The sequence below is a fragment of the Echiichthys vipera genome, assembly GCF_963691815.1.
Source record: "Echiichthys vipera genome assembly, chromosome: 1".
Taxonomy (NCBI): domain Eukaryota; kingdom Metazoa; phylum Chordata; class Actinopteri; order Perciformes; family Trachinidae; genus Echiichthys; species Echiichthys vipera.
The window spans coordinates 34279694-34306808 of record NC_139826.1 but is presented as its reverse complement, the minus strand read 5'-3'; the positions used below and the strand labels follow the sequence as shown (position 1 = coordinate 34306808).

Genomic DNA, 27115 nt, shown 5'->3' with positions numbered 1-27115 from the left:
AGCCAAGCAATGGAAGCCGTAGCCAGTGGATGTTTGTGATTTCTGCCAGATAAATAACAAAAACAATTCATTGATCATCAGAAATACTAAGAAAACTCTCTGTTGTCTGACTAATTGATAGTTTCAGCTCTGGTGCAGTTTAATTTCTGTACATCTGTGTGTTCTCTCAGCTGTGGACAAGAGTGCACAGTCCTCTTGTCCACAGAGAAATAATTAGCTTAGAATTTATATAATATAACAAATATTGGATGGATTGCCACTTTTTGTACTGAAATCCCTGCTCTAGGATGCATCATACTGACTCTGGTGATCCCTTTATGTTTCCTCTAAAGCTCCATCAGGTTTGAATTTTAGGTTCGGAGTAAAATATCTATCGGATGGGCATTCAATTGTGCAATGTTCATATCAGGATTATCTTAATTATTACTTAATTATAGTTAAATCCAATATGGGGTGAATGCTCCCTGCTACAGATATTCAAAGTCCTTAGAGGCTAAATTATAATAATTGTGATGATTTTTAATTGAGAGCCTCGCAGCAAGTTTTTTCTCTTATCCAGCATTTGAGTTATAGTTAACTCAGCCTTCCTTGTGTTTAGTGCTATTTAGCAAATGTTGGCAAAAAGGCGAAATGAGCATCTCATCTGAAAAAAAGGGCTGGACAACATGGAGAAAATCAAACATCACAATATTTTCTCAAATATCATTGAGAAAATTTGTATTGCAACGATATTGTACTTGTAACTATTTATGCTTTTGGCAAATGTAAATAGCTGAATCATCAGTAATGTAAGCAGCCCCTAATGTCCCGAAAGGTGGTAAAACGTGTATATATATATTTATATAGTACAGTATCTACAGTGGCGGATTAAGGTGGTCATGGGAACCTAGGCTACTGTTTATTTGGGCCCCCCACATTATTAATCATGCTTTATCAGCAAAAAACCTGCAAGAACCGAAATTTTCTATAGTAGATCTTGGTCCCACTGTTCTTTCAGTCGTGCTTTTCTTTTTCGTACTCACATTTCTTTTCTGACATTTTGGCTCCATACTGTCTATTAACAATGAGTGACGTATCATTGACAACAACACTGGCCTTATGAACCCGGCCACATGATGGCAGCTCTCATTGAACGGAAAAGATTGCACCTGCAAGTCCAACATATACAGTATGTGTACAGCATGTAAATAGGCTGTCACAACATTGTTAAAGATATTTTTGGGCAGTTTGCAAGCCTTTTATTAGATAGGACAGACAGGAAATAGGGTGAGAGAGAGGGGGAGACATGCAGCTAAGGGCCGCAGGTCGGAGTCGAACCCATGGCTGCTGCCTCAAGAACCTTCAGCCTCTTTACACCGGGCGACTGCTCTAACCACTTCCCCCCCAGTCATGATATTTTTGATGGTTTCCTTGATTTCAGTCATTTTCTCCTCCAAGCTTTGCCAACCTTTAGGGAAGGGCTATTCAACATGTTTAGCCGAAGCAGGGACCTCCTCCTACGAATATGGTATTAAATTGAGTTGCATATTAAATTAGGCCACACAGCCAGAGTGACCTAAATCCTATACGCACAGCTTTTTATGGTGCATAGAATATTAGGATTTAACAATGATCATTATTGACATATTCAAATATTTATACATCATATTTTGACACACATTTAGAAGGCAAATTGAATCCTTCAGCTCAACTGTATCTGTGTTTGCATGGTGCAGATCCAGGGGGGGAATAATACCCTAAATTATTCAAAATTGAACAAATACATTTTTCAGACTTCACATTCTTCAAATATTAGATTCACAGCTAAAAAGCAATGATAGAAATGGCGGAACAACTAGTTTGACAAATACATTTCTCCACATCTCCGCTCTCTTGCACTACAACACAAATGAGCAGGTAGTTTCTTACTCAGACGCTGATATTTTGATATTCATCCATATCAATTCATCATGCATAAAGTAGTCCCATACACTGGGAGAAAAGGAGGATGGAGAGAAGACCTGGGGGGTGAGTACTGTAGACATAACATGCCCGAGACCCTTAAAATTATGATTTACAAACACAATAGTTAAGTAAGCAGCACTGTTGCCTGTTTAGGACAAATAAACAAAGCAGGTAAGCACAGTAAATGATTTCCTCACTCACTCACCTTCAACCGCTTGTCTCTATCGGGGTTGGGGGGATCCCAGCTTACATGGGGCGTGAGGCGGGGTACACCCTGTACAGGACGCTGCTCTATCACAGGGCACATAGAGACAAACAGAGACAGACAACCATTTACACAAACCTCTTGCTGTGAGGCAACATTGATAACCACCACTCCACCGTGCCGCCCCTAAATGATTTCATGTGCAGTACTTTTTGAATGATCTGGTGAGCCTCTATGAAGTTGTGATTTATGGTGGCATAGGATGAGTTGCATATGGGCAAAAAAATAAATAAAAATCACTTTTGTGTCCCTCCCCAATCCTGACATCAGATCTGCACACCTGTGTGCATGGGTCATTGAGGTTGTGTAAATGTTATTATTTTTTCACAAATGTATATAAGCTAATAATACATTGCATTCATTTTAATGTACTGTATATTTTCAGAGATCTTTTTAAATGAAAGTAAACAACAATTTGGCGGACCCCCTGCAGTAACTCTGAGGACCCCCCTGAGGGTCCCGGACCCCCTGTTGAAGACCTCTGCTTTAGGGTTATGCTAACGTAACAAACTTTCATCACTGTTGTTTATTAAAACGCATCCGTGTTGGCTAAGGACTCGGTTATCAGTTGCGAGGACTGAAAAAACGACCACGTTTGTAGGGCAACGTTCATGCACTCGCAGTGATGATGTCATCCCGTACAGCCTCGACCTTTCACCCACTTCCTCTCTCGCGCACTGACAGTTTGTGTTGACGGAGGCGACGCTCGCGAGGGGAAGAGGGACCGTCGTCAAAACATTAAAGGTAACTCGTGTTCCTGTCGGAAAATGTAGTTTTAAAACAAGTTTTCATACATAACGTTAAACTTTAAAGCAAAGCGGTGAAGAATGCAGCTGTGAAAGAAGGTTAACCTCTCTGTGAGCTTTACAACTGACGTTAACGTTCACGTTAGCTTCTTCCGGCGGACTAACGTCAGACTCCTTGCTGCACACTAAGACTAAAACCGCCAAAATACATTATATTCTGTCTCTAAACGGCTACATAAATGCATTTATCAGGTAAGCTGTTGTTGTCACCCTCAATGTAAGTGAACTATGAAGGGCAGCTGTGGTTCACACACTCTTTGGGTTTGTTTTTAATGGGTGTGTGCTTATCAAATCCACTCTGAAGTCACGCCAACTGGTAAATCCACCCTGGTCGTCATGCCAACTGATAATGAAAGGAATGTTAGAGAACCGGATGTAAGCTGTGATAGCTTCTTCTTTAAAAAAAAAAAAAACTTTATTTACACAAATAGACGTACAACTGTGATTACTGTTCAACCTGAATGTACAGTACATTTTTAATTTTTTTTGTTTTACAGCCTGAATATAATAATACATTAAAAAAAAAAAAAAAAATCAGTGTGATTTACACATTTCTCCTTACAACATTCAAGTGATTTTTCTTTTTTCAAAATTTCTAAAAAAACAATATAAAATGAAGAAAACTAAAATTTCAGGGTTGGAATAGTGATGAGTCCCCAGATCTAATACTTTGTGGAGGCACCCGCTGCTTTAATTACAGCCATCAGTCTGTTTTGATTCGTCTCTACCAGCACAATACACTTAGATTGGTGAATATTTACCCATTCTTCCTGCAGAACTGTTCCAGTTCAGTCAGATTCTGTGTGAGCGGTGATGGACTGCACTCTTCAAGTCCATCCACAGATGTTCTGTAGGATTCAGGTCCGGGCTCTGACTCGGTCTCTCTAGGACATTCACCTTCCTGTCCTTTAGCCACTGTGTTGTTTTGATGCTGATGTGTTTTGGGTCGTTTTCATGCTGGAAGGTGAACCATCTGCCAATTTTCAAGTGTAAGAGGGCCCCAGGTTTTCCTCAAGAATTTGGGTGGACTTGGCAGCATCCATTTTCCCTTCAGTCCCCACCAACTGCCCAGTCCCTGCTGAAGAGAAACAAGCCCACAACATAGCACTGCTATCACCATGCTTCACTGTAGGGATAGTGTGTTTTGGTTGGTGTGCTGTGTTTGGTTTCCACCAAACATAGCTCTTGGAGTTCAGCCCAAAAAGTTCAACAACAAAACGTAAAATTGTTGTCACGTGTACAGATTGACCAACCTCTGCCATTTAGACTTGTAACTCCTTTAAGGTCACCATGGGTCTCTTGGTAGCTTCCCTGATCAGTCTTTTCCTGGCTCGGTCATCCAGTTTGGAGGGACGGCCTGATCTCTGAACGGTACTCAGATGATATGTTGTGTTGTTTCTTCTGTGATGATAACTGGAGGCTGCTTACTCAGAAACGTATGCAAACAAGTTAAGTAAGTAATGTTAAACAAGTAGACAAGCAAGAACCCAGGTACATGCATTAACTCTGAAATGTATGCAAACCATGATGATGATGATGATGATAATAATAATAATAATAATAATCATATTAATACTACATTGATTTTGCGTAGCACTTTTCACAAACAGAACAGACCAAAACAACAAGCAAACAAAACAAAAGGACATTAAAAACAAACAAAAAGTAATACCTTTATTTTTATAGCACATTTAAAAACAAAAGTTTACAAATGTTTTGCAAAGGCAAAAGCAAAAATAAACCTTACACATTTACATATATGCACATCAACAAGGCAAGATAAACGATAGGACGCTTTTAACGAACAGTAAAAACAACTAATAATTCATGAAAAATGAAATTAACAGGTTATAAGGTAAAAAGACAGTAAAGAGACAACAATATAAATAAATAAATAAATAAACCGACACCGGAAAGTAGACCTGTGTATGGATGTATGGGATTTACAAGGCTACACAAAAGCGTTGGCCTTGTTAGAGCGATACAAACAGATGTTCGCACCACTGCTCAAATCCACAACATACAGTATAAATCAGATAACTATGGCTAGAATTTCTTAAGCTGTAGTGATTCATTTTCTGTCAATTGACTAATTGATTAATTTGCAGCGGTTTTCACGATTAATCCTCATAGTACATTTAATATTGGGGGGTTTTGGATTGTTGGTCAGACAAAGAAAGGCACTTTGGGTTTTTTCAGTTTCCTGATTTAAAAAAGTAGACAAAACAATCAGTCAGCTGATTAGTCAGTTGTGATAATATTTGACAGTTTTGACAGCCCTAGTTTTTGAGGGAACTAAGGTTTTCAGGGAAACATCTCAACAGAACCGTGCACAGGTGCAGGATTATAGATCACAGCACACTTTATATTGTGTTTTTTAATACAGTGTGGCTGTTTTGCCCCACAGCTTTGATCTTACCAACATACAGTCAGCAGACCGGGCTTATAAGAATACTCTGGCTGGCACAGCGACCGAGCACTTTTCCCACAGCCCCTTGAAAAAAGTTCACGTTTTGAACAAGTGTAGGACCATGATTTTGCTTCTTAAATGGGGTGTTAGACAGATATGAGTCGAAATTTAAGTCACAAAGAATCGTTGTTGATGCTTTTTTTAATTCATCAGTAAATTATTTTACCTTTCTCGCATTGGCTCAGGATATATTTAATTCAGACAATTTGCTGACAGTTGTGACTTAAGTAAATTAAGCTTTAGTAGGAGACTCCTAATGATGCTAACTTGTTGAGTCTCTTTTTTTTATAAACCCATTTTTCATTTCCCTTTCTCATTAACTACAGGGAGTCGGTGGCCCTTTATGATCTGGAGACATAATTATCCGGAGGGAACCATTCAGAAATGTGGATGAATACATTTGTACGTCTCACCCTGCCTGCCCTGCAGAGGAGCACTTCTGCCATGGCCTGCCAGGCTCTGAGGGTTTGTCGTAGACCAGGGCTGGCTGTGGATCCACTACCCTCTCACCTGACTTCATTACAGCTTCGTGGGCAGCAAACACTGGGGTCTGCCTCCCTTCCTCTGGCTCGCCACTCAGTAAGGCACGTCCGGGCTCTGGATGAGGAGAGGATGATGGAGGTGGAGTGGGAGGATGGAGGCCACAGTCTGTATCCATTCACCTGGCTGAGGGATAACTGTCAGTGTCCACTGTGTACCCTGGAGTCCGCTCAGGCCCGGAAACTGTTGATGTCTGATCTTGATATTAACACAGGAGTCGACGTTGTGGAGGTCACCAATGACAACAAGGTAGGCGGCTGCCATTATCTGACTCAATTTTCAGGGTTCACATAGTGTGGGCAAAATGACGATATTAGATTGTGAAGGATCAGAACGTGCTGACGATCTGCCAAAGCAGAGCGATAGTAGTATTGTGTTATTGTAGGGCCCATTCTATCCACTGCTGTTCTCTGGTCTGCACAGACGCAGCAGGTTTTTATTTCCTTCAGCCAAATCCCACTATTGGTTAGTCCTCTTAATGACCGCCCTAAAGATACGCCTATCAACTAGTGATAGCAAACTACAGGCCAAGGACTTCTCATTTCCCATCATGATTGTTTCAGAGAGTTGCGGTAAGTGATGTCTGAAAATGAAAACGAAACTCCCATGTCCTTACAGCATGCGAGCGTCAGACTATCACGTCCCATCAATGCTGTCTGTCCATACTTATTCATAGAATGTGCTGTAAAATATGCGCTTAAAAACCAGTTAAATGTCCCGTGCAACCCCAGAGTGCTAATGTGTTTTACAAGGAGGCAGCGCCGTCACTTCACAGAGGCCGCCTTTGAGCCCAAAGCTGCCAAACGTACACACAGTCACACAAGGTGTGCACATCGGATCAATGGTAACACAACAAACCTTTTCAACCACCTAAAGAGAAAACATCCTAAACAGTCTGCTGTGAGTGAAATGGCGAAGAGGTTGACAAAACTGCACAAATAAAAAATATTCAGAAAGGTTCTTTGGCATCAACGCTCTGTTATATTTTTTCTATATGTTTTGACATAGGGAAATACTTTGGTTGCACTTTTCAGTAACTTACAAAGTATTTAAAAATCAATGTCAAAAACCGTGATAAAATCGTGATCGTGTTTTTACTGTAAAAAATATTGTGATTTGATATTTTCGCCATATCGCCCACCCCTAGTTCACACACACTTATTTTGAGAGAAGCCTTTATTCTGGTTCAACAAGCACAACTCTTCCTTTAAGTAGTTGTGCCCTTTTGTACAGTTTTCAATACCATTGCATGGTAATAATGGACATTTTGGTTGCATTTAATTTCAGTTTTACTTTTCAATATGTGGATAAATTAGAAAATATGCTTTATCTTTTCAAAACTAAAACAAGTGTTGCCTTCTGACTGTTCAATTTGACTCTGTTGTAAAATGTGTACAGTGCTGCAAGATCCTCAGATTAAATCCATGCAATCTGTTGTGTCAAATATTGTCATAACCACCAGTAATCCAAACATGATTATTCCAGAGGATTATTTTTGAAAAAAGAAAGATCTGTCTTTCAGAGCTACTATCAGCCAAAGCAATGGGGCATCTCATCTCTTCTCACTGGTTTAAGTCCACAAATATTGAGCATAAAAGTTAATTCATAAAGTTCCCTAAACAAATTTAAGCGACTAAGAGAAGGTTTGACTGACTGCAGTCCGATTTAATTACATCACATAAGAGTTGCAACGATTAATCGATTGTTTCAGTTGATGAATTAAAATGAATTATTCTATTTACAGCAAATTAATCTGCAGCTATTTTGACAATAGATTTGTATTTTTTAAAATTATTTTCCAAGCAAAAACAAAAAATCAAGATAATATTGATGAAGAAAAAATTCAGCATATTAATTGAAAGTGAAAACAATTGTTAGTTGCAGCCCTACATCACTCTACATCTTCTCAACCTACATTGTTATAAGAGTAATACATGTGATACTTCCCTATTACTGACACTGTGTTCACCCTACAATTGTTTAAGTTACTGGGCGCTTTTTGTTTATTAGCGTGTTAAAGCATCATGAAACTTGTCCCAGTTAAGAAATGACATTTACACTTTTGCTCCCTGTTTGAGGGCAACTGCCCGGTGACACTGTGAGGTTAGGCGATCTAATTTTGGCAGCACACGTTCAGTGACCTTTAAGTCCTCCAAAGAACCACCTTTTGTGAGCTGCATCCTTCAGAGCGCCCCTGAAGTGGGACGCAGCTATCAACAGATTGCTTTGATGTGTTTGTGTGTCGCCAAGCTACCATGCACTATTTGCTTTTGTTGATAAAAATGAAATGCAGTTAAGTTTCCTGTATTGTCTCCTGTGTCCTGTACCGAGATGTCCTGGAAAATCTATTATAGTAAATGTGTTTTAAGTATCACAGCAATGGTTTCATGCTCGCCTGTGGCTATAGAAAAGATTAGATGGTGGTATTGGCCAAATGCCCCCACAAATAATAAAACAGCAGATGGTGAACATATGAAAATCCTCACTCCAAATAAGAAAAAGGATTTATTTTTATGCATTCAGTTTTGTGAACCAAAAGAGCAAAGCTTAATCTTCAAGGTTGTCAGAGAGACAATGCACTTTCAGTTGAAGGCTTACGTAAGAACAACATATTAAGAAGTGGAAAACATTTGAGAAAAAGAGCTAAAACAACTTGGCCAATTGGGACCAATAAGATTTTTGTCTCCACAGGTGTCCATTATGTGGCCCGACCAGCACGCCAGTGTGTTTGATGCAGAGTGGCTGAAGAAACGCTGCTTCTCTGCTTCTGCCAGACAATCATTGCAAGAAGAGCTTTTCCTCAATGGTGAGCCCAGTTTTAAATGTTTCATTTAAAGTTGAAGTCTGTATTTTAGAGTCTCATGGAAGTAATTGGTATTGGGGACCACCTCCTCCATGTAGGTACAACTGCTATACAGCTATATATCCTACAGTTGCCACTTTTTTTGCATACACCTATAGACTTCTGCAGTCTATTACAGCAGCCCTGCAATAAATCCTACCTTTATGAAGGTTATAATGTTCAGATTTAGCTGAAACCGTTTGAGAGGTGTTGATTCAACTGCATAGTATTGATTTTGGAGAATGTAGTCTGTAGTGCTGTTATATTGTGTTATACTGACAGGCAGGGTACAATATTAGCACTTGGCTTGTAGATTTGATTATCTCAACTTCCAAAAACACTGGTAGATTTTGAACATTGGACAAAAAAGTAAAGTTTGCACTGTGTTTACAGGTGTTGCTATTATTTTGTCCACCTCACTTATATCAATAAGGGTGGCCCAAACTAACAAACACCTCTCTATTCCATGCAAAGTTTAGTTCAGATACAGTAGGTGTACCTAATAAAGTGTCCACTGAGTGAACGTTTAATGTGCTTTTTATGTAGGACTTAGGACTAGTTCTGGTTGTAATATACTTGGGAACTAGTTTGTGCTCATCTCCTCCCAGATGTTTATACCGTGTGTGCACACATGAAGTCGGTGATGTTGTACTGATACATTTAAAAAAAGAAAATGTATAATGCATTAAAACTGCTGACAAAAAAATGTCTGTAATGATTGGTCTGCACCGGTCTGAAACTAATGATTCCTCTCTAAATGATTACGCTGTTGTTGATTAAAGAGATTATTTTGTAGGAGGCGATAAATCACAACGCGGCTGTCGTAGAATTTACAGGAAAAAGAAACACTGTCATAAATTAAGGACATTTCCAAAGCAGTATCTGAGAACAACAATTTGTCTGTGTGGCAGGCAGCACATTTTACCTGCACGTACATAAATAGCAAACAAGCAAGCACGATGAAGCTTGTCACAGATGACTCTTTCCATACTGGGAACACATGCCGTTATGAAGGTCATATTTCAAATTTGCAAAATCTGAACCAATCTGTGTTAAATCAAAACAGCCCATTTGTATTCGCTATGACCCGGCAGCTCTAATGCTCTATTTTACTGCAGAAATGTGATGAAATAGTCAGTGTCATCAATTTGGACCCTTTTTTTAATCAAAATCATCAATACGGTAACAAATTCACCGGAATTAATTGCAAAATACAAGCAGAACTAGTCACCACATTTGAAAGTTCGTTATAAAATTGTGTACTTGCCTCCATGACGTTTAAGGCCTGTTTATATAGTCATTATAAAAATGAAAGTGCAAGAGTCTGTGGCAAATTCTGCCATACTCAAATTGATTGTGCTGACAACAGTATGCTTTACTTGTAGTGAGCTATCAAAATTGTCTAAATTAGATGTGTTTAATTATAATTATTAAAAACAGGGCAACTTAAAAGAGAGATAACTCAAATGTTATAGGAAACACTTTGGGCGCGTGCGTGCGTGCGTGCGTGAGTGCGTTAATGAAAACGAGTGGACTTTCTCTTCTAACCTTTTCTGATGCCTCTGATTTAATTTTCCAAGCAACATAACAAGGAAGGAGGTTTTTCTCAAGACTGGAATGAGAACTCATTTTTCAGTGCCTTAATACGTTTTATAGTCTGCCAGACAGCAGAGGAGAAAGTTCAGCTGTGGTACAAGGTAGCAGCATTTGAGTGGAGCGGGGGATGGACCGTAGTCGGTTTGTGTACACACACGTGGTCCTGAAGGACCCGCAGGGCTGAGTGGCTCCTGCTCTCTTCCAGACTGATTAAGTGTATGTAAGCGTTTGTGTGTCTGTGTGTTGCAGAACTTCATTCAAGTTGAAGTGTAAACGGACCCACCTCATAACAGTTTACAGATAGTTAATTATGTAGGGTAGATTTTTTTTTCTCCTGGTAGACACTGCTGAGCTCAAACACCAAAACACCATACAAGATGATGCCAAAATACACACACACACACACACTCTGGGTTTAATTATTTCCTCTTGAGTGCCAGCCTGAAATTCCTTGCAGTGAAAAATACCAGAAAGGTCTACATTCTCAAAAGATAGATGATGAACAGCGTTCACCTCCGAGGATATTTGGCTCCTATTCTCACTCCTTCCTTCTCCATGACGTTAACTCTCTGAAGCGTAGTCCACAGTTTGAATTTCTGTTTCCTTTTTCATGCAGTGCACCTAGACTTTACAGGCCCAAGTATGCCTGTTAAAGTGTTCTCAACAGTGAAAGTTAAGCACACACAGGATACTGTGAGGTCAATGTGAAAATAGGAGCTCTGGGGATATTATTCAGTCTATACCATACCTCCCACTTTAACGTCTGAAGTAATGTTTTTTTTGCTCTGCTTTTACCGTTTCTATGGAGTTCTGCAACTCAAACCGAGTGAGGGTCTATTCAAGGGCAATTATTACATTATAATGAAAATGATTTAATTTGTGCTTCTCACATATTTTAGTTTTCAGCCAAATGCTCCGGCAAATTCCAGTTATTTAGCAAGCAAATTCATGTTTCCATCATTCTGAGAAAGTAAACTTGACTTTTAAATGACTTCCCTATATTGTTCATGATGTAGGCCTTTATTTTGTCTACTGTAGCGTATTGGATGCACATGTGATTTGTCAGCAGCTATAGTTTATTGTCCTTGCACATGTATTCCAGACAAAAGTGAAAGGCAGAGTATGTCTGAGTGTGAAACAGTGTAAAGCATTGGACCTTCTGAAAGGCTGACGTCTGTATAAATATGGGTCCCATTCAGACCCCCTTCTGGCTCTGCCATATGGAAAACCGATTTAGAGTTAGGGTTGAGAACAGATCTGCATGTTCTTACCAAACACAAGCTCACCGTTGTCAGTATTTCCTTCCTTGGGAACGAACAAATCCCTGAGCCTGTAGGTGTGTGTAACAAGGAATTTAACCTGTTCAAGACTGAGGAGGGCTTACAGACATTTTCCGACTAAATCTCTAACATCCCAATATACAGTTGTTATTATTTGAACACTATATTTTAGTTTATGACAGCCTGTTATGATCAAGTTTTTTCTTTTTTAATTTGACCACTTTTGTTACATATTTAACACTTTTTTGAGGAGGGGGGCATCATTCATCTTTCATCCATCTTCAACCGCTTGTCCCTGTCGGGGTCGCAGGGGCTGGAGCCGATCCCAGCTGACATCGGGCGTGAGGCGGGGAACACCCTGGACAGGACGCCAGTCCATCGCAGGGCACATAGGGACGAACAGAGACAGACAATCATTCACACCTACGGGCAATTTTAGAGTCATCAATTAACCTAACAAGAGCATGTCTTTGGACTGTGGGAGGAAACCGGAGAACCCTGAGAAAACGCACGCAGACACGGGGAGAACATGCAAACTCCACAAAGAAGGGCCCTAGCCGTGATTTGAACCAGGAACCCTCTCGCTGTGAGGCGAAACTGCTAACCACCATTCAGGAATGATGATTGGCATCGGTTTTCATTGTTGTTTTTCATTCAGTGCATTGTTTAGTGGCAATAATGCCAGAGACCATTTCTAAATCAGATCAGAACCACATTTGTCGGTTGTTTCAAATGTGATTCCAATCAAATTTCTACAAATGTCTCTCACTCTGGACCAAGGGTGTATTAAGAGAAATGGATACAGCGTTCGAGGTGAAGCCCCGTTCATTCCTATGAAAGCTGCTCAGTGGTGCATCAAGTCAAATAAGGCGTACCAGAGGCTGACTGACACCGGCCGGGCTGGCTACTTCCGGTTTAGTGCCTCAGCTAACTTGAATGGGAATTAAATTAATTAATGATGCGGCTCTAGACTTTCAAAATGTTTTCGAACCGAATGGATTAAATTCTGATATCAACAGGAATCATTTTGCGGGGGTTGTGACGCTCAAAAAAAATGTATCCACAGATCTACATACGTCTCTTTTGTCATGTAAGTCAATGGAAAAAAAGTATCTTTGGCCCAATGGCATCACGTGACAGATGCAAGTTGTAATTCCACCCTTTCGGCCACTATGTCAAATTGGATTTGAAGCGTGACGCACTTCCTGGGGGACTGGTCTGGATGCTCAAACGGACTTCAGAGTGGCTTTTACGTTACTTGGAACGCAACACACAATGAAGACATAAATACCAGAGTGATGGAAGTGCTGAGCAGAATCCATGCCGCCACTAACAGAGCGCTATGGAGAACAACAGTCCGTGGACGGTCTAAAAATAACTTGTCGGCAACGTGACTTGACAGCACAACTGTTTGGAGGGCAGGTTAGGTTGGTGATGTCTGGACACACAAATCCGATCTGATTCCCTGCACGTAACATTGCGAACAGTCTGACTTAAATAATTTGAGAAACCAATCAGATTTGCCTGCAGTCTGAATGAAGCCTTTCTTTCCTTGGACCAACTTGGTAATGGACCACTCAGCAGTAAACATCTTGTGTCTGATACTTCATTAGACAACTCTATGTGACAAGCATGCTGTCAGATTTATTTGTTTTTATCAGACACCTTTCATCTCTGTAATCGTCAACACTGGTAGTCCATCTCATTCATCGATGTGTTCAGGACCTTTGGAACTCACACAGCTGTTTTCTTGCTGGCATGTGCACTTTAAACCTCTCACGTCACTTGGCGGAGAGCGATGATGCCGACTTGCTTTCGGGAACTCCAAAAGCTTATGTCACTCACAGCCTTATCTGCAATGAGTCTTCCTTTCACCGACAAATCTGTCAGTGATTTACTCCAACGCCTGCCAGATGCTTTTAATATTTGAACCATGTCATCGTCTCAGGCCTCCCATTTTGCGCTTGTCATGTTTATTTAGCCGGGGTGGGAATCATGACTAATTTCATGTCACTGGTATTTATAAGAGGGATGTGAAACAGGTTAAATGGATTTTTTTCAAGTAAAATTTGCCCAAACACATTGCCCACGGTCTTTTCTCACAAACTTACCCACCAGCTCATATCGGTAGTTTGTAAAAGGAGTCTGTTTTCCTACCTTTACAGCTTTCCTCTTATTCAGTAAACAGTTTTAAGTGCTTGCTCTAAACAAGACGTAGTGGCATGTAATTTCTGTGACAAGTTGAGTCGTGCTGCGATCACTCGGAGTAACTGCATCAAGTTGATGATGTAGTTTTACACAGCAAGCAAGTATGTAAAATCTCTGGAAACTAAGAGTATGCGAGACATATTTTGTGAAATTTATTTGAGACAGTCAGATTTACAGAAGGTGCAATGAGATTTCTCAAACCGTAACAGCTGTACCCATTATTTCTTCCTCTGACCTGTTATTCTTCTCTTCACTGCCAAAATGTGAAATATTTCTAACCCTAAGTTGTAGATTGTCTGTCTTTTTTTAAACATGTAACGTCAAGATGTCAAAAGTCTGACAAAAGCCATGCATGCCCTAATTACAAGGTGGAAAATATTCCTCAGCAGCATGTATTTTTTTGTAGACTGTGGCACTACTGTGTAGGTCGTACATTTTGATACCATCAAGACAGATGATCTCTAGCAGACTGTGACAAATGTAATGCCTCTTTATTGTCTTCCAAGAAATTCATAAATCAGTTAAAGCTGATCCAGAACTGCCACTCACAAGGACAGAGGAAGAGCAAACATCCCACCCATTTTTAAGGTCTCACTCTTGTTGCTAGTATTTGTACAAATGTCACTAAAAACTATATGAATAACAGTACTTTTGAATAAGCAGTTTTATTGTTTCAAAGTGAAGGATGAAACATTTTGTGCAGCCAATTTTAGCTGGTATGCTCCAAACCATTAAGCTCAAATTATGGTGTCCACGGCCACACAGCCATGAAGCTCAGTGATGTGTAAATGTCATCTGCCCGTGTTTACAAGAAAAGTTCCTTTACTCTTGCTGGATGTGCATGTGCCGATGAAAATGTATGACCGCAAGCAGTTTGCACGTGTTAACACATCTGCCTATGAAGACACAGAACAATTTGTGCATCCTCTTTCAGTGTTTGCACACGTACTGAAGTATATTCAGGTCTTTAGAACGACCTAAGGACCGGCTGTACAGTGAGCAGAAAATAGTGTTATCTTTAAACAGCCATGCAAACTTTTTTAGTCTGACTTTTTAATGTTTCTTTTTAAAATATTTTTTATGCCATTATTCTTCACTTCACTTTTAAACTTAAATCTTTATTTTTACTTGTTTTACATATTCAGTTCTGCATTTTACTTCATTATTTTATCACTTACCGTATTTTTCGGATTATAAGTCGCAGTTTTTTTCATAGTTTGGCCGGGGGTGCGACTTATACTCTGGAGCGACTTATGTGTAAAATCATTAACACATTACCGTAAAATATCAAATTCGGCGGGGGCGGGTCATGGCAGAAGTGCATTGTGAAAGAAAAGATGCTACCTGCTACTTCCGTACCTATGAAAATTGATCATTTCAACATTGGCAGTACCTTTTAAAAACAACTGAGAAGGGATGAACAAAAATGGCACCGAAAAGGAAATCATATACTGCAGGTTACAAGCGACGTACCGATAGAAGAGGAAGCGGCGCATTGTCTACCTTTGGAGTTGGCAGAGTAGTTCAGAAGTGACACAGAGGAAGAAGAGTTCATTGGATTTAGTGATTACGGGTGACAGAGTGTTTGGTCAACGTAGAGCATGTTCTATATGTTATAGTTATTTGAATGACTCTTACCGTAATATGTTACGTTAACATACCAGGCACGTTCTCAGTTCGTTGTTTATGCGACATATAACGTACTCTTATTCAGCCTGTTGTTCTCTATTCTATTTTTATTTTAAATTGCCTTTGAAGATGAAATGTCGTTTCTTGGTGTTGGATTTTATCAAATAAATTTCCCAAAAAATGCGACTTATACTCAAGTGCGACTTATATATGTTTTTTTTCCTTCTTTATTCTGCATTTTCGGCTGATTAGATTTATACTCCGGAGCGATTTATAATCCGAAAAATACAGTACATGAAATACATATGTCAGTTATTATATCTGTGATATACAGTAGGCGATAAGGTTTGAGCCATTTGACCAGTTTTCCTTTTGAAGCTAGTGACATTTTGGATTTTTTTATTGCTCTAATTTCTTGGTTTGAATATCTACAGTATACGTCAGTTAGAGTGGACAGTTATTGTAGACTTCTTGACCTATTTGGCTCTCATTAACGGACTCCGTTGAGTTTGGACTTTTCTCTATTTAGGCAGCTGACCAGTTCTATAACTGCAGCTGATTTGTCAATTCCCTGGTCTTTCCCTTTTGCCATCTGGTCTGAATTTAGCCTTTAATGTCATCACTCATCAGTTGATAGAAAAGGCTCCTGGAAACAAAGCTGCAGAGGTCCATCTATGGAAAAACTGTTTTCCAAGCTGAAAACACACCGTTTACTGCTTCAGTAGAACCGTCTTCCCAAACACGTGCTTACATACTCGTGCACACGTGGTGTGTAAACAACCTGCAAGGAATCTGAGGAATCTGAACTGTAAACCATGAGTGTTTTCATCAAACTTAGCTCTTATCATTGTGAAGTGTGCTATAACGGATAGTCATCGTCCGCTGAACCCAACCTCGTGATTCATTGTGCCCATATGATTTGAGAGTACACGTTGCTTAACTCTACCTCCTTTCAACAATTTTCATTATTTATCACTCACACGGTGTGTTTCTCACAGTTTATTCTTGTTAATCCTTCACGGATCAACTGTATTTGGGTTACATCCTTTCTCTTTGTCATCTCTTGAAATGTCAACACCTTTACATCTGACTGCATGGAAAGCTTGGTGATAATTATGATTTTATTTTTCATTTCTCTGGCTAGCCAGAGCTCTCGGCGCTTTGAATACTACTGAAAGTATTGAGCACAAGTTGGCAAACGAGACATGATTTTACAAACTGTTGCAAGGCTCAGTAGGATTTTGGGAAGTTAAACTTGCTGATGGAGAAAGAGCTGTGTTTGGATTAGTATGTGTGTGGAGGGCCTGCTGCTCTCCAGAGTGAACACAGTGCTCACTCTGTGCAGAGGTTGGCTGCTCCGTCTTCCAGGTATGTTTCATAGATAAAGGTGTTTTTGTCAAATTATGGGAGGATGGAGGGAGTTTCTTACAGCTCCATTGATACACAGGCACATACACACACATTTAAAAACACAAACACACATGCTAATGGTTGACTGGACTACAATAAGGAACAGTTTTTGTTTTATTTGTCAAATACCTGAACTCATGGGTCTGGTAAAATGGGATTATTTTTAAACGTCTCTCAATTTAAAATCTTTATGAGGTCCTTCATATAAAAAAGATGTTGTTCAAGACAATGCCAAAACTCGCAGCACAAACAAACTGTCTCAAAACAAGGCTCTCTTGGCTTGAAGTCAATGAGTTTTTTGAATGGGTTCTTGGTTAGAAGCCTTAAATAAGGTCTGTGGTTTACAAGCTCAAGAGATTTTCACATTTTGTTCTACGACATAAATTCCATCAGTGAATACCCCACGCTAGCCCCGTTCACACTGTTCGTTGCAGGACTGTCACGCCTAAATTATGCTCCACCATCTGTGTGAAAGGTTCGGAGACGGAATGGAGCGAGATATCTGTCTGCAACAGAGGGAGTCACAGGGCCGCAACAACACCAAGCCGACGTCTGTGTGAATGTAAAAGCTGGCAGGTCAGAACGTCACAGAAGTGATGCACGAGTTGACCCACAGTAGTTCAAAAAGTGGCAAAGCAGCATTCAGAGTAGCCAAGGCTATTAATAACTTACAGAAACATTACGTGCAATAGTTCACAGTCTCTTTGCCTCTCGGTTTTCTCTCTCTCCCTCTCTCAGACACACACACACACACACACACACACACACACACACACACACACACACACACACACACACACACACACACACACACACACACACACACACACACACACACATACACACACACACACACACACACACACACACACACACAGGTGCTGCGGCGCTGGAGTCTATCTCTGTCCTTTTTACTTTAATGTATAAGGTTTGTAGGTCAGGTTGGCTTTATGCAGTTGATTAACGGTGCAGATCAGCTCACGCACACTTTGCTTCCAGGATGCTGGTGTTCTGTGTGAAATCACAACCTTTGCTGGGTCTGTGGGAATGACCAAAAAGCCGGCGTTCCTTCATTGTGGCGCTGTTGCTAAAATGATTGCTGAGTTGTGGCTGAATTGAACTGCAAAGGTTGTCAAACATTATTGCACCAAACAAGCAAAATAAGTCGGAAGCTTATTGGAGTGAAGTTGTGGTCATGTGACAATGGTGTTATTTGTTTATAGCTTTTTAGCTTTTTACTCTGTGATTTGCGATTGCATAACGCATCAAAAATCCTAAGTATGGTGTTCATTTGTGAAGATTATCTTGCTGAACAAAACGTTTAATATCATAAACTTTAGTTTGACACTTAAATTCTGCAATAATCCAAAATCTAATGTAAAGATCCCATTGGACGATGTCAACATTTGGGCCGTCTTACAAAATCCCTGCAGCACCTGATATGAATAACAAGTTACCTAATATGGTGCTACCCCCTCTTTTAAAATTGATTTAGTTTGGCAGGCTAATTTAGTTTAGCAAATTGTGTAACAAATTAACACTGATGAATGCACAACATGATGGCAATATGGTAATAAATGTAATGAGTGCTATGTGTTCTCAAAAACACCAATCATTAATCATTAAGCAGTTTTTGCACTCGCAGCTGTGAACAAACGGAGTGGCCTGAAAAACCTACTTTAAATCATCTGTATTCACTCACACATGTATAAACGGAGATTAAAAGTGTTAATGATTCATTGCAGATTGAGATTAATGAGAAACTCATTGAAAAGATGCTTAATTCATTGGTGGAGGAAGTGTTTACAACTTTTAATTTAGTACTGATGCATTAATGTGTAATTTTACCTTTAAGTAGGTCAAATCACAAATTAGCTACTGTTAGTTTAATAGTAGTTTAATCTGCAAAAATGCATCATAATGTATAAGTAACAGCTACATCTGATCCCTCCTCATCTCACTCCACATTTAATAGTTCAGGTGATGTGCAAGACATATGGCCGTCCTCCACAGAGCTGGGTCTGTCTGATGTTCCTGCCTGTAATAGGGAAGGTTTTCGTTGCCACCGTACTCAACGGGGGAATTGTTGGGTCTCTGTAAATCAAATAAATAGGTCATAGAGTGTGGTCTAAACCTAATCTGTAAAGTGAGATTACTTTTGTTATGATTTGGCACTATAAATAAAATTGAATTGAATTGAATTGAATTAAATACTGCAATATAAGACTACAGTTTAAGGTAAAACCTCTCAGTTGAAAATGTCCCTTTAGAAGAAGTCAATCATTATTATGTGCATTAAGGTAAAAATATGCTAATGCCGAACTAATGGCTCTCTGTGTCATACTAGTGTATATTATATTATTTGATTATTAGTTCTGATGCATTAATGTGTAATTTTACCTTTAGTAGGTCAAATCACAAATTAGCTACTGTTAGTTTAAAAGTAGTTTAATCTGCAAAAATGCATCATAATGTATAAGATGTTCTGTGTATGAAATATGAACTTGTAAAGTAACTAGTGACTGCAGCTGTCAAATAAATGCAGTGTTGTTAAAAGTACAATATTTCCCTCTGAACTGTGGTGGAGTACAAGTATAAAATAGCATGAAATGGAAACACTCAGGTTAAGAACAAGTACCTCAGATTTGTAATGAATTAAAGTACTTTAAGTGTATTAGATGCTCTTGGTTGTGGCTTATTGATACTGAAATATCACTTAAATAAAATAAAAAAGACCAAGAATGTGATATTTGTAGATCAAATCTCAGCTGAAATAAGGCAAACTGTTTCCAATTTATTTAATTATAATCTCTAAAATGTGCTTTTAGTATAAACAACTTCTTGAATCAAATATAAAAAAGTCTATGATTTCCAAAAAATAAAAAAGAGTTGTTTCTGCCCGTCTGGCTCTGAGCCATCCACTGTGAATTCCACAGACGGGCCATTGATGTGAGCTGATCGGAGCCCTGTGATAAAACTTAACCAAGTCAAAACAAGAGCTCTGTGGATAACTGCAGTGATTGAAACTGAGCTTTGAAGGCGCTCCCAGCTGCAGGGCAGAGCGACGCGGCCCTCTGAGCTTAAACAGAGCACAGTGAGGGGAGAGCCAAACTGCCATGGACCGCCTGACAGCCACAGGAGCCGCGGCTTCAGGTTTCCTCATCTGGAAAAGCCACTGTAGCAGACCACGACCGAGGGGGAAACAGGAGAGGGGATTATGCACATATACTATCTTGTCTGACTGACAGAGGTTTCCCTTTTAAGCACACACCAGCAGTGGAAACCGGCTGTTAGCACAACATTGATGAACAGTTTGCAAACGTAGCAAACATTTGCTTATTTACACATCCAACAGTTACGTAGCAGTATTATCATTCGTTAGCAGTTGGGATTTTGGCCACACGTTGTATATGTAAATCTTTAATGATTTTATTTTAATAATCTAACTATATTGACTCTTTTTGCTCTTTTGGTCTCTACTAACTCCCAAGAGACGTTGTAGCTGCTGAATGCTTCACTATGTTCACTAGCTAGTTGCTAACTATGTCCGTCTGCCATTTGGTGCTGAGCAGGTAGTACAGTGGGTTTTTTTAGAGCTTGTTTGCTGAAAATATGATTAGCTGATTAGCCTTCCCAGTTTAGAAACAAGCATGTGAGGAACTGCTTACATGAGGATGAGAACTTTGCATGAATATCTGCCTTCGAATCATGTAAAGTTCTCATCTGCCACAGTGTGTTGAAATGTTTGTGTGCTCAGGTTGGATGGTTGGCCTTGTCCGTCCGTAGACTCCAACCATTGGCATATTCTTATTTATAAAGCTGTAACTGCTTCCTTCTTACCTACGGACCTACATCCTTCAAAAAGTATGGGAGGTTAGTATCTTCACTCCCAGGATGTATTACTTCCAACTGTCCCTAATGTCCGTACTCAACCGTGAAAAGGGGCGTTAAAGTTTGCTGCTCCCTCTGACTGGAACTAGTTACAAAACCACCTGAATCTCTGGGAGCTTCTCTCACTGGACACATTTAAAGTGACGCTAAATTGCTTGGAAGCAGTCACATCTGGCCGTAGATGTTTTGACTGTTGAATTATGTTTTGATATCTTAGAAGATGTTATTTCTTACTTGTTTCCATTTAATTGTTATATGCTGGTGTGTCTGAAACTGTGTTACTTGGGCTGCTGCCTGTCTTGGCCGGGACATTCTTGGGGTTTAAATAAAGGTTAAATCAAATTTTTAAAATAAATTTAAAAATGAGATTGGTGCTGAACTGCAGCCAGGACTACACAGCTGATATATATGCACGCTGCGACCAGCGCTGCAGCCTCTTTGTCACGGGTGACACTCTGAACTGCAGAGCCGAAACACCGCAGTGTCTTTCCAAGACATCAAAGTCCAGTTTCACAAGAGTGAGTGTAACATTTAGGCTTGACCTTTGCCCCAGTTTCTGATCCTCTGCGTTTGTTTCCCTTAACCCTCTTGACAAGTTTTAACAAGCAGGAGGTTCCTGACCCTTTGAACCATGTGGCCAGAAGCTGATAATTTGTGACAACAGCCTAGAAGGAGGTCTGCGAGTCACGATGATGACTGTGTTACTAATGGATGTTGCATCTCTGTGCGCTTTGAACCTCCCTAAAAAACAAAACAAAAACAAGGCACTGAAATTCCTCATCAGCAGTCTGCTCGTTGCAACTGTAAATCTTTACGGCCTTCAGAGCGAACAGTCACATTGTCTTTGAACGTTTTAGACACTTGAGCGCGATAAATTATGCATGAAGATCAGCGAGCTCGCCTCGCCGTGTGTCCACCTCCCGCTGGCTTTAGCCTTGTAATGTGTTTGTGATGCAGCCATTTGGAAAGTTGTTTTGAAGTTGGTGGGAACTGAAAAGAGACGCGAGGATTAGACACAAACATCAGACAGGTACACAATCTCCCCCTAACCCTCCTCCTCCTCCTCCTCCTCCTCTTCCTGCAAATGTACTTAGCAGCTGTTTGTGTGGAAGTCACAGGAGAGAGGCTGCATGGAAAAAGGAGTGGAGCCAGCTGGGTGGAGAGCAGTGGGAGGATTTTTTCCACTTCTGTTTGTCTGTCTGATGCAGACAGGCGGATTTTTCACAGCGTGCTATTCATCTTGAAGTGCGCAGACTATCTCGCCTTCAAATGAAAGATACAGGAGACCAAAAGTGGAGTTATAATTAATAGTTTCCTTATTGTGTGACTAAATTAACAGAAAATGTGTCACACATGTTTTTTCATATATGTGTTCATACTTTTTTTACTTACTTTCCTTTGCCTGTAGCATACCAGACAGCACTTACCGCACATTATTGGACTTTCTCTCCACCTTGTCATAAAAAGAATGTGTCCTAAAGGTGGCGATGTGTGTTGATAGAGAGTATAAAGGAATGGACATGCTCTATACTGTAGCTCATCGCTGCTGCACACCTGGATGGTTTTGGTCCCTTTTTATTTTACAGTTGAACTAAACAATGAGACAATGTCGACGCAGGTATTTTTTTGTGAAAACATTAAATGTGTTACGTTGGTGAATTCAACCTTATATCTGTGAATTCTCAGTGGAGCTGTAATTCTCTGTTACATAAAACAGTTGATACGATTTATTTATGTGGCGTTAAAAAAGGAACATACTTCCATCCATGTGAAGACGAGGACACACTGTACAAATGGTGAAAACATGAATATCACAAAATATCTAAAACCCCTTTTTGAGGGACATAGGAACTTTTTTCCCCCCTCCTTGTTGAATTATAACTTTTACTATTCTTTCTGTGTTGGTTGAGGTAAATTGAAAATGATTAATAAAGGTATCCATATATATATTTTTAAAAAATACAACATTACAACAATACAACAATACAACATGCAGCGAACACATAACAGGTAATTCGTTCGTGAGCCGTTCTGTTCTTGTGCAGTATTTCTCCCGTCCCGTATCTGTTCTGCTGAACAGAGACAAACTGTGGGGCGGAAAAGCTTCATATTGGTGCATTGCCGACACGCAGCTTATTTCCTGTCAGACAAAACGAAACAAAACAGAAAACAAACGGTTTATATGTAAATCTCCACTAAGATGAAGTGACGTTTCTCCCATGTGTTGTTTCTCATTTCAGAGCGTTTTTATTGGGACTCCAAATTGCGCATTCCCACGGCCAACTACCAGGAAGTCCTCCACGATGATAAGGCTGCGCTGGCCTGGCTCTCTGCCCTGCGTCGTGTTGGCATCGTCTACCTGAAGGGGGCTCCGGCAGAGCTGGGCCAAGTGGCCAGACTCGCTGAGAGGATTGGCTATCTCAGGCTGACATTCTACGGGTAAGACTCTGACGTTCGTCCATTTTTCTCTTGTCATCCTCAGCCAAGCCACTGTTTAAAAATCCGACTCCCCACTAAATCCTGAACCGCTGAATTTTCCCCTGATCATGTTTTAGCTGGAGCAGAGCCCACGGAGTGTTATTAGTTAAAAAAAATAAGTAAAATAGATATTTTATTTCCAGGGAATCAGGGGGAAAAAGCAACTAGATATTCTGATGAAAGAAGTTCTCAGATTTTCAATTTACAACATTAATATTTAGGAAAATGTTTCTTCGAGTCAATTATCTGTAGCTTTGATTCATTTTGTTTCCATGGAGAGGCTTAGAGAGTGTCTGCTGGCCCCTTTCATCACACCAGAGTTCATCACTTTGACTTACTGCAGTGCTGATTAGTTGAGGACAGAAACGGGGAAAACAACCTAAGAGCATTCCTTTTTTTTTTTTTTTTTTCTAAGCCAGAGGAATTACCTGGTGCACTCAGTCAGAACAGAGGTTTGGAGCGTAAAGCTTCAGCACCGCCAGCGGATGAGCTCATACTGGTAGAAGTAAAGACACTGCAGACTAAAGCTGAAGGCCTGCCATCGGAGAAACCGGACCATTTTACGAGTCAGGCATTCAGACAGAACATGGAAGATAACTTTACCTCATTAGTGCTCGACTCCTGCTGCATCCCAATGAAGTATCTTCTTCAGAGACTAAAGTCTGAGCGTTCCTGTGAAGCTGCCCCGTTTCCCCGCAGGGATCACTGCAAAGTTCATGTCATCTCATCCTTTTTTCGCCACACAGCCTAATTGTTGCCGCTTATCGTCCAAAGCAAAAGTTGAATAATTAGCGTAGAGTTTAATAATGAGTGTTATCTTTGTCTTCAGGCACACATGGCAGGTCCAGGACAAATACATGGCAAACAATGTGGCCTACACTTCAGGAAGGCTCAGTCTCCACACAGACTACCCTGCATTACACTTCACACCTGGAGTGAGTAAAACCTGATTCATAAGGTCTATTTAGTAGATTAACAGCACTAACAAGCAGATATGGTATCATTTATGAGCTGCTTTTATAAGTTTAATTTGACTGCTGGCATGCAGCTTTTTATGTTGCTAGAATTATAAAACGAGTGTTTGTGCAATATGTGTGTTGTAGGTGCAGTTTCTGCACTGCATCAACCAGGCTGAGGAGGGAGGGGAGAGCGAGGTGGTGGATGGCTTCCATATGGCCGAGCAGCTGCAGAGAGAAGACCCCGAGGCCTTCAGGACACTGACCTCGCTCCAGGTGGACTTCACCGACAAGGGGGCGGACTACTGCGACTTCATGCTGCAGTCCAAGAACCGCATCATTGAGTAAGTGAAGATGACCTGCTTTTGACTTTTATTCCCTCACACGCAGACATTTATACGTCTATATAAATCAAAGTTTCAGACCTTGCACAAAATTTGAATGACATGCATTTAAAAAAAAAAAAAAAGGTGCTTTGGGGTTTGTGTTTGATTTGAAATGAGACACTGCCATCTGCTGTTCAGAATTATTACTTCAAAAGATACTTTCTCCGGCCTCCAAGATCATGTGGAGCATAAGAGTGTTATAGGATATTCATCATGTTAACAACCACATTTGGGTCTAATGTTCACGTCCATGCAAAGCATTGAAAAAATTAAAAAAATTTAATGAATGTGTCCGATAAATAAATGAACAAAATATTTCTGGGTGTAAGGACTGAAATTGGACCGCAATTGTTTGATTAATATGTTTATCATTCTCTTTTATTGATGAATTACTGAGACTGTTAAATAACAGAAAATAGTGAAAATGTCTTTTTTCAGTTTGTCAGAGCTGAAAGTGTCGTCTTCAAATCTTAAAAAAAAAGATTTATTTTGTGAAAAAAGCAGGAAATCATCAAATTGGTTTTCACTATTTTCTGAAAACGTAAAACGCAGTTAATTTGGCATGTTTACTAAATATTAGACTTAAATGATTAATCAATTGTGTTTTAATTGACCTTTTTAACCAGTTGCTCCTCTCTGAACAGCATCGATGCCGAGGGCAGAGTTGAGAGGGTAAACTACAACAACGCCACCAGAGATTCGCTGCTGGACCTCCCCGTGCATCAGGTTCAGCCCTTCTACCGAGCGCTGAAGGCCTTTGTGAACATCTTGCACCGACCGGAGAACGTGGTCACCTACAGAATGATGCCAGGTCAGTGTGTCTCTCTAAAAACTCATCCGACCAATCAAAATTATGCATCTGTGAAGTCCCCTGATCACTGTTACGATCTTAAGATCAGTAATACTCGTTATTACAGTGACGCCCTGCAACATCTCTGTCATCATCAAGGTCACTCTTAGATCAGTCAGCGTCACCTCCGTCACTGCTGACCTCAATTACTTTGTGTGTGGCCTCTAAATAATCACCGCGCAGCAAAGTCGGCTGCGTGAAGTGACAGAGACAAAGTAATGATATCGTACGAGACAATGAGGACACTTAGCAGGATGGTGTAATTAGCAGGGAGCTGGTGTTTCCACGGCAGCACCCATTAATCAGTGTGTCGGGGTGTCTGCAGCGTCTAAAAAGTATTTAAAGTTGAAACATGACAAACTATACCAGACTTTTAAAAAAAAAAATACTTTTTATGACTTTTTCATGACGTACTAAACAATGACCTCATTACTTTTTTATGACAAACTATTCTATGACCATTTTTAAAACTTTTTATAACAAATGACTTTTTCTTTTTTACTTTTTATAACAAACTCACATTTTTTTTACTTTTTATAACAAAATGTGATTTTTTTACTTTTTATAACAAAATCACTTTTTTTTACTTTTTATGACAAACTATGATTTAAAAAAAAGACTTTTTATGACAAACTGACTTTTTTTAACTTTTTATGACAAACTATAACTTTTTTCACTTTTTATGACAAACTGACTTTTTTACTTTTTATGAAAAACTGACTTGTTTTACTTTTTATAACAAACTGACTTTTTTTTACTTTTTATGACAAACTGACTTGTTTTACTTTTTATAACAAACTGACTTTTTTTACTTTTTATGACAAACAGACTTTTACTTTTTATGACAAACTGACTTTTTACTTTTTATAACAAACTGACTTTTTAAAAAACTTTTTATTACAAACTATGATTTTTTTTAAACTTTTTATGACAAACTGACTTTTTAAAAAACTTTTTATTACAAACTATGATTTTTTGTAAACTTTTTACGACAAACTACAACTTTTTTCTTTTACTTTTTACGACAAACTGACTTTTTTTTACTTTTTATGACAAACTGACTTTTTTTACTTTTTATGACAAACAGACTTTTTTTTAACTTTTTATGACAAACTGACTTGTTTTACTTTTTATGACAAACTGACTTTTTACTTTTTATGACAAACTGACTTGTTTTACTTTTTATAACAAACTGACTTTTTTACTTTTTATGACAAAATGACTTTTTAAATTTTTTTTATGACAAACTGACTTTTTTTACTTTTTATGACAAACTGACATTTTTACTTTTTATGACAAACTGACTTTTTAAAAACTTTTTATGACAAACTGACATTTTTTATTTTTTAAAACAAACTGACTTTTTTTTAAAAACTTTTCATTACAAACTGATTTTTTTTTACTTTTTATGACAAACTACAACTTTTTTCTTATTTTACTTTTTATGACAAACTGACTTTTCTTTTTTGACTTTTTATGACAAAATGACTTTTGTATTAATTTTAATCACAAACTATGATTTTTAAACTTTTTATGACAAACTGATTTTTTCCAAAACTTTTTA

The 27115-nt window shown here is 39.2% G+C and overlaps 1 protein-coding gene across 2 annotated transcripts in view; it reads left to right on the top strand.

The window, feature by feature from the left end:
* Positions 1 to 2886: 2886 nt before the first annotated feature.
* The window catches only part of bbox1 (butyrobetaine (gamma), 2-oxoglutarate dioxygenase (gamma-butyrobetaine hydroxylase) 1), a 29558-nt gene continuing 5329 nt past the window's right edge, over positions 2887 to 27115 (top strand). The window contains exons 1-7 of one of the 2 annotated variants that reach the window (XM_083912258.1): positions 2887 to 2953; positions 5812 to 6274; positions 8717 to 8831; positions 23122 to 23320; positions 24189 to 24294; positions 24463 to 24659; positions 25346 to 25512. In XM_083912258.1, the coding sequence (XP_083768384.1) occupies positions 5870 to 6274; positions 8717 to 8831; positions 23122 to 23320; positions 24189 to 24294; positions 24463 to 24659; positions 25346 to 25512 (1189 nt within the window). In that variant the 5' untranslated portion in view covers positions 2887 to 2953; positions 5812 to 5869. Of the gene's footprint in view, positions 2954 to 4109; positions 4387 to 5811; positions 6275 to 8716; positions 8832 to 23121; positions 23321 to 24188; positions 24295 to 24462; positions 24660 to 25345; positions 25513 to 27115 lie in introns of those variants that run through there. The other variant, XM_083912259.1, reaches the window with a different exon arrangement.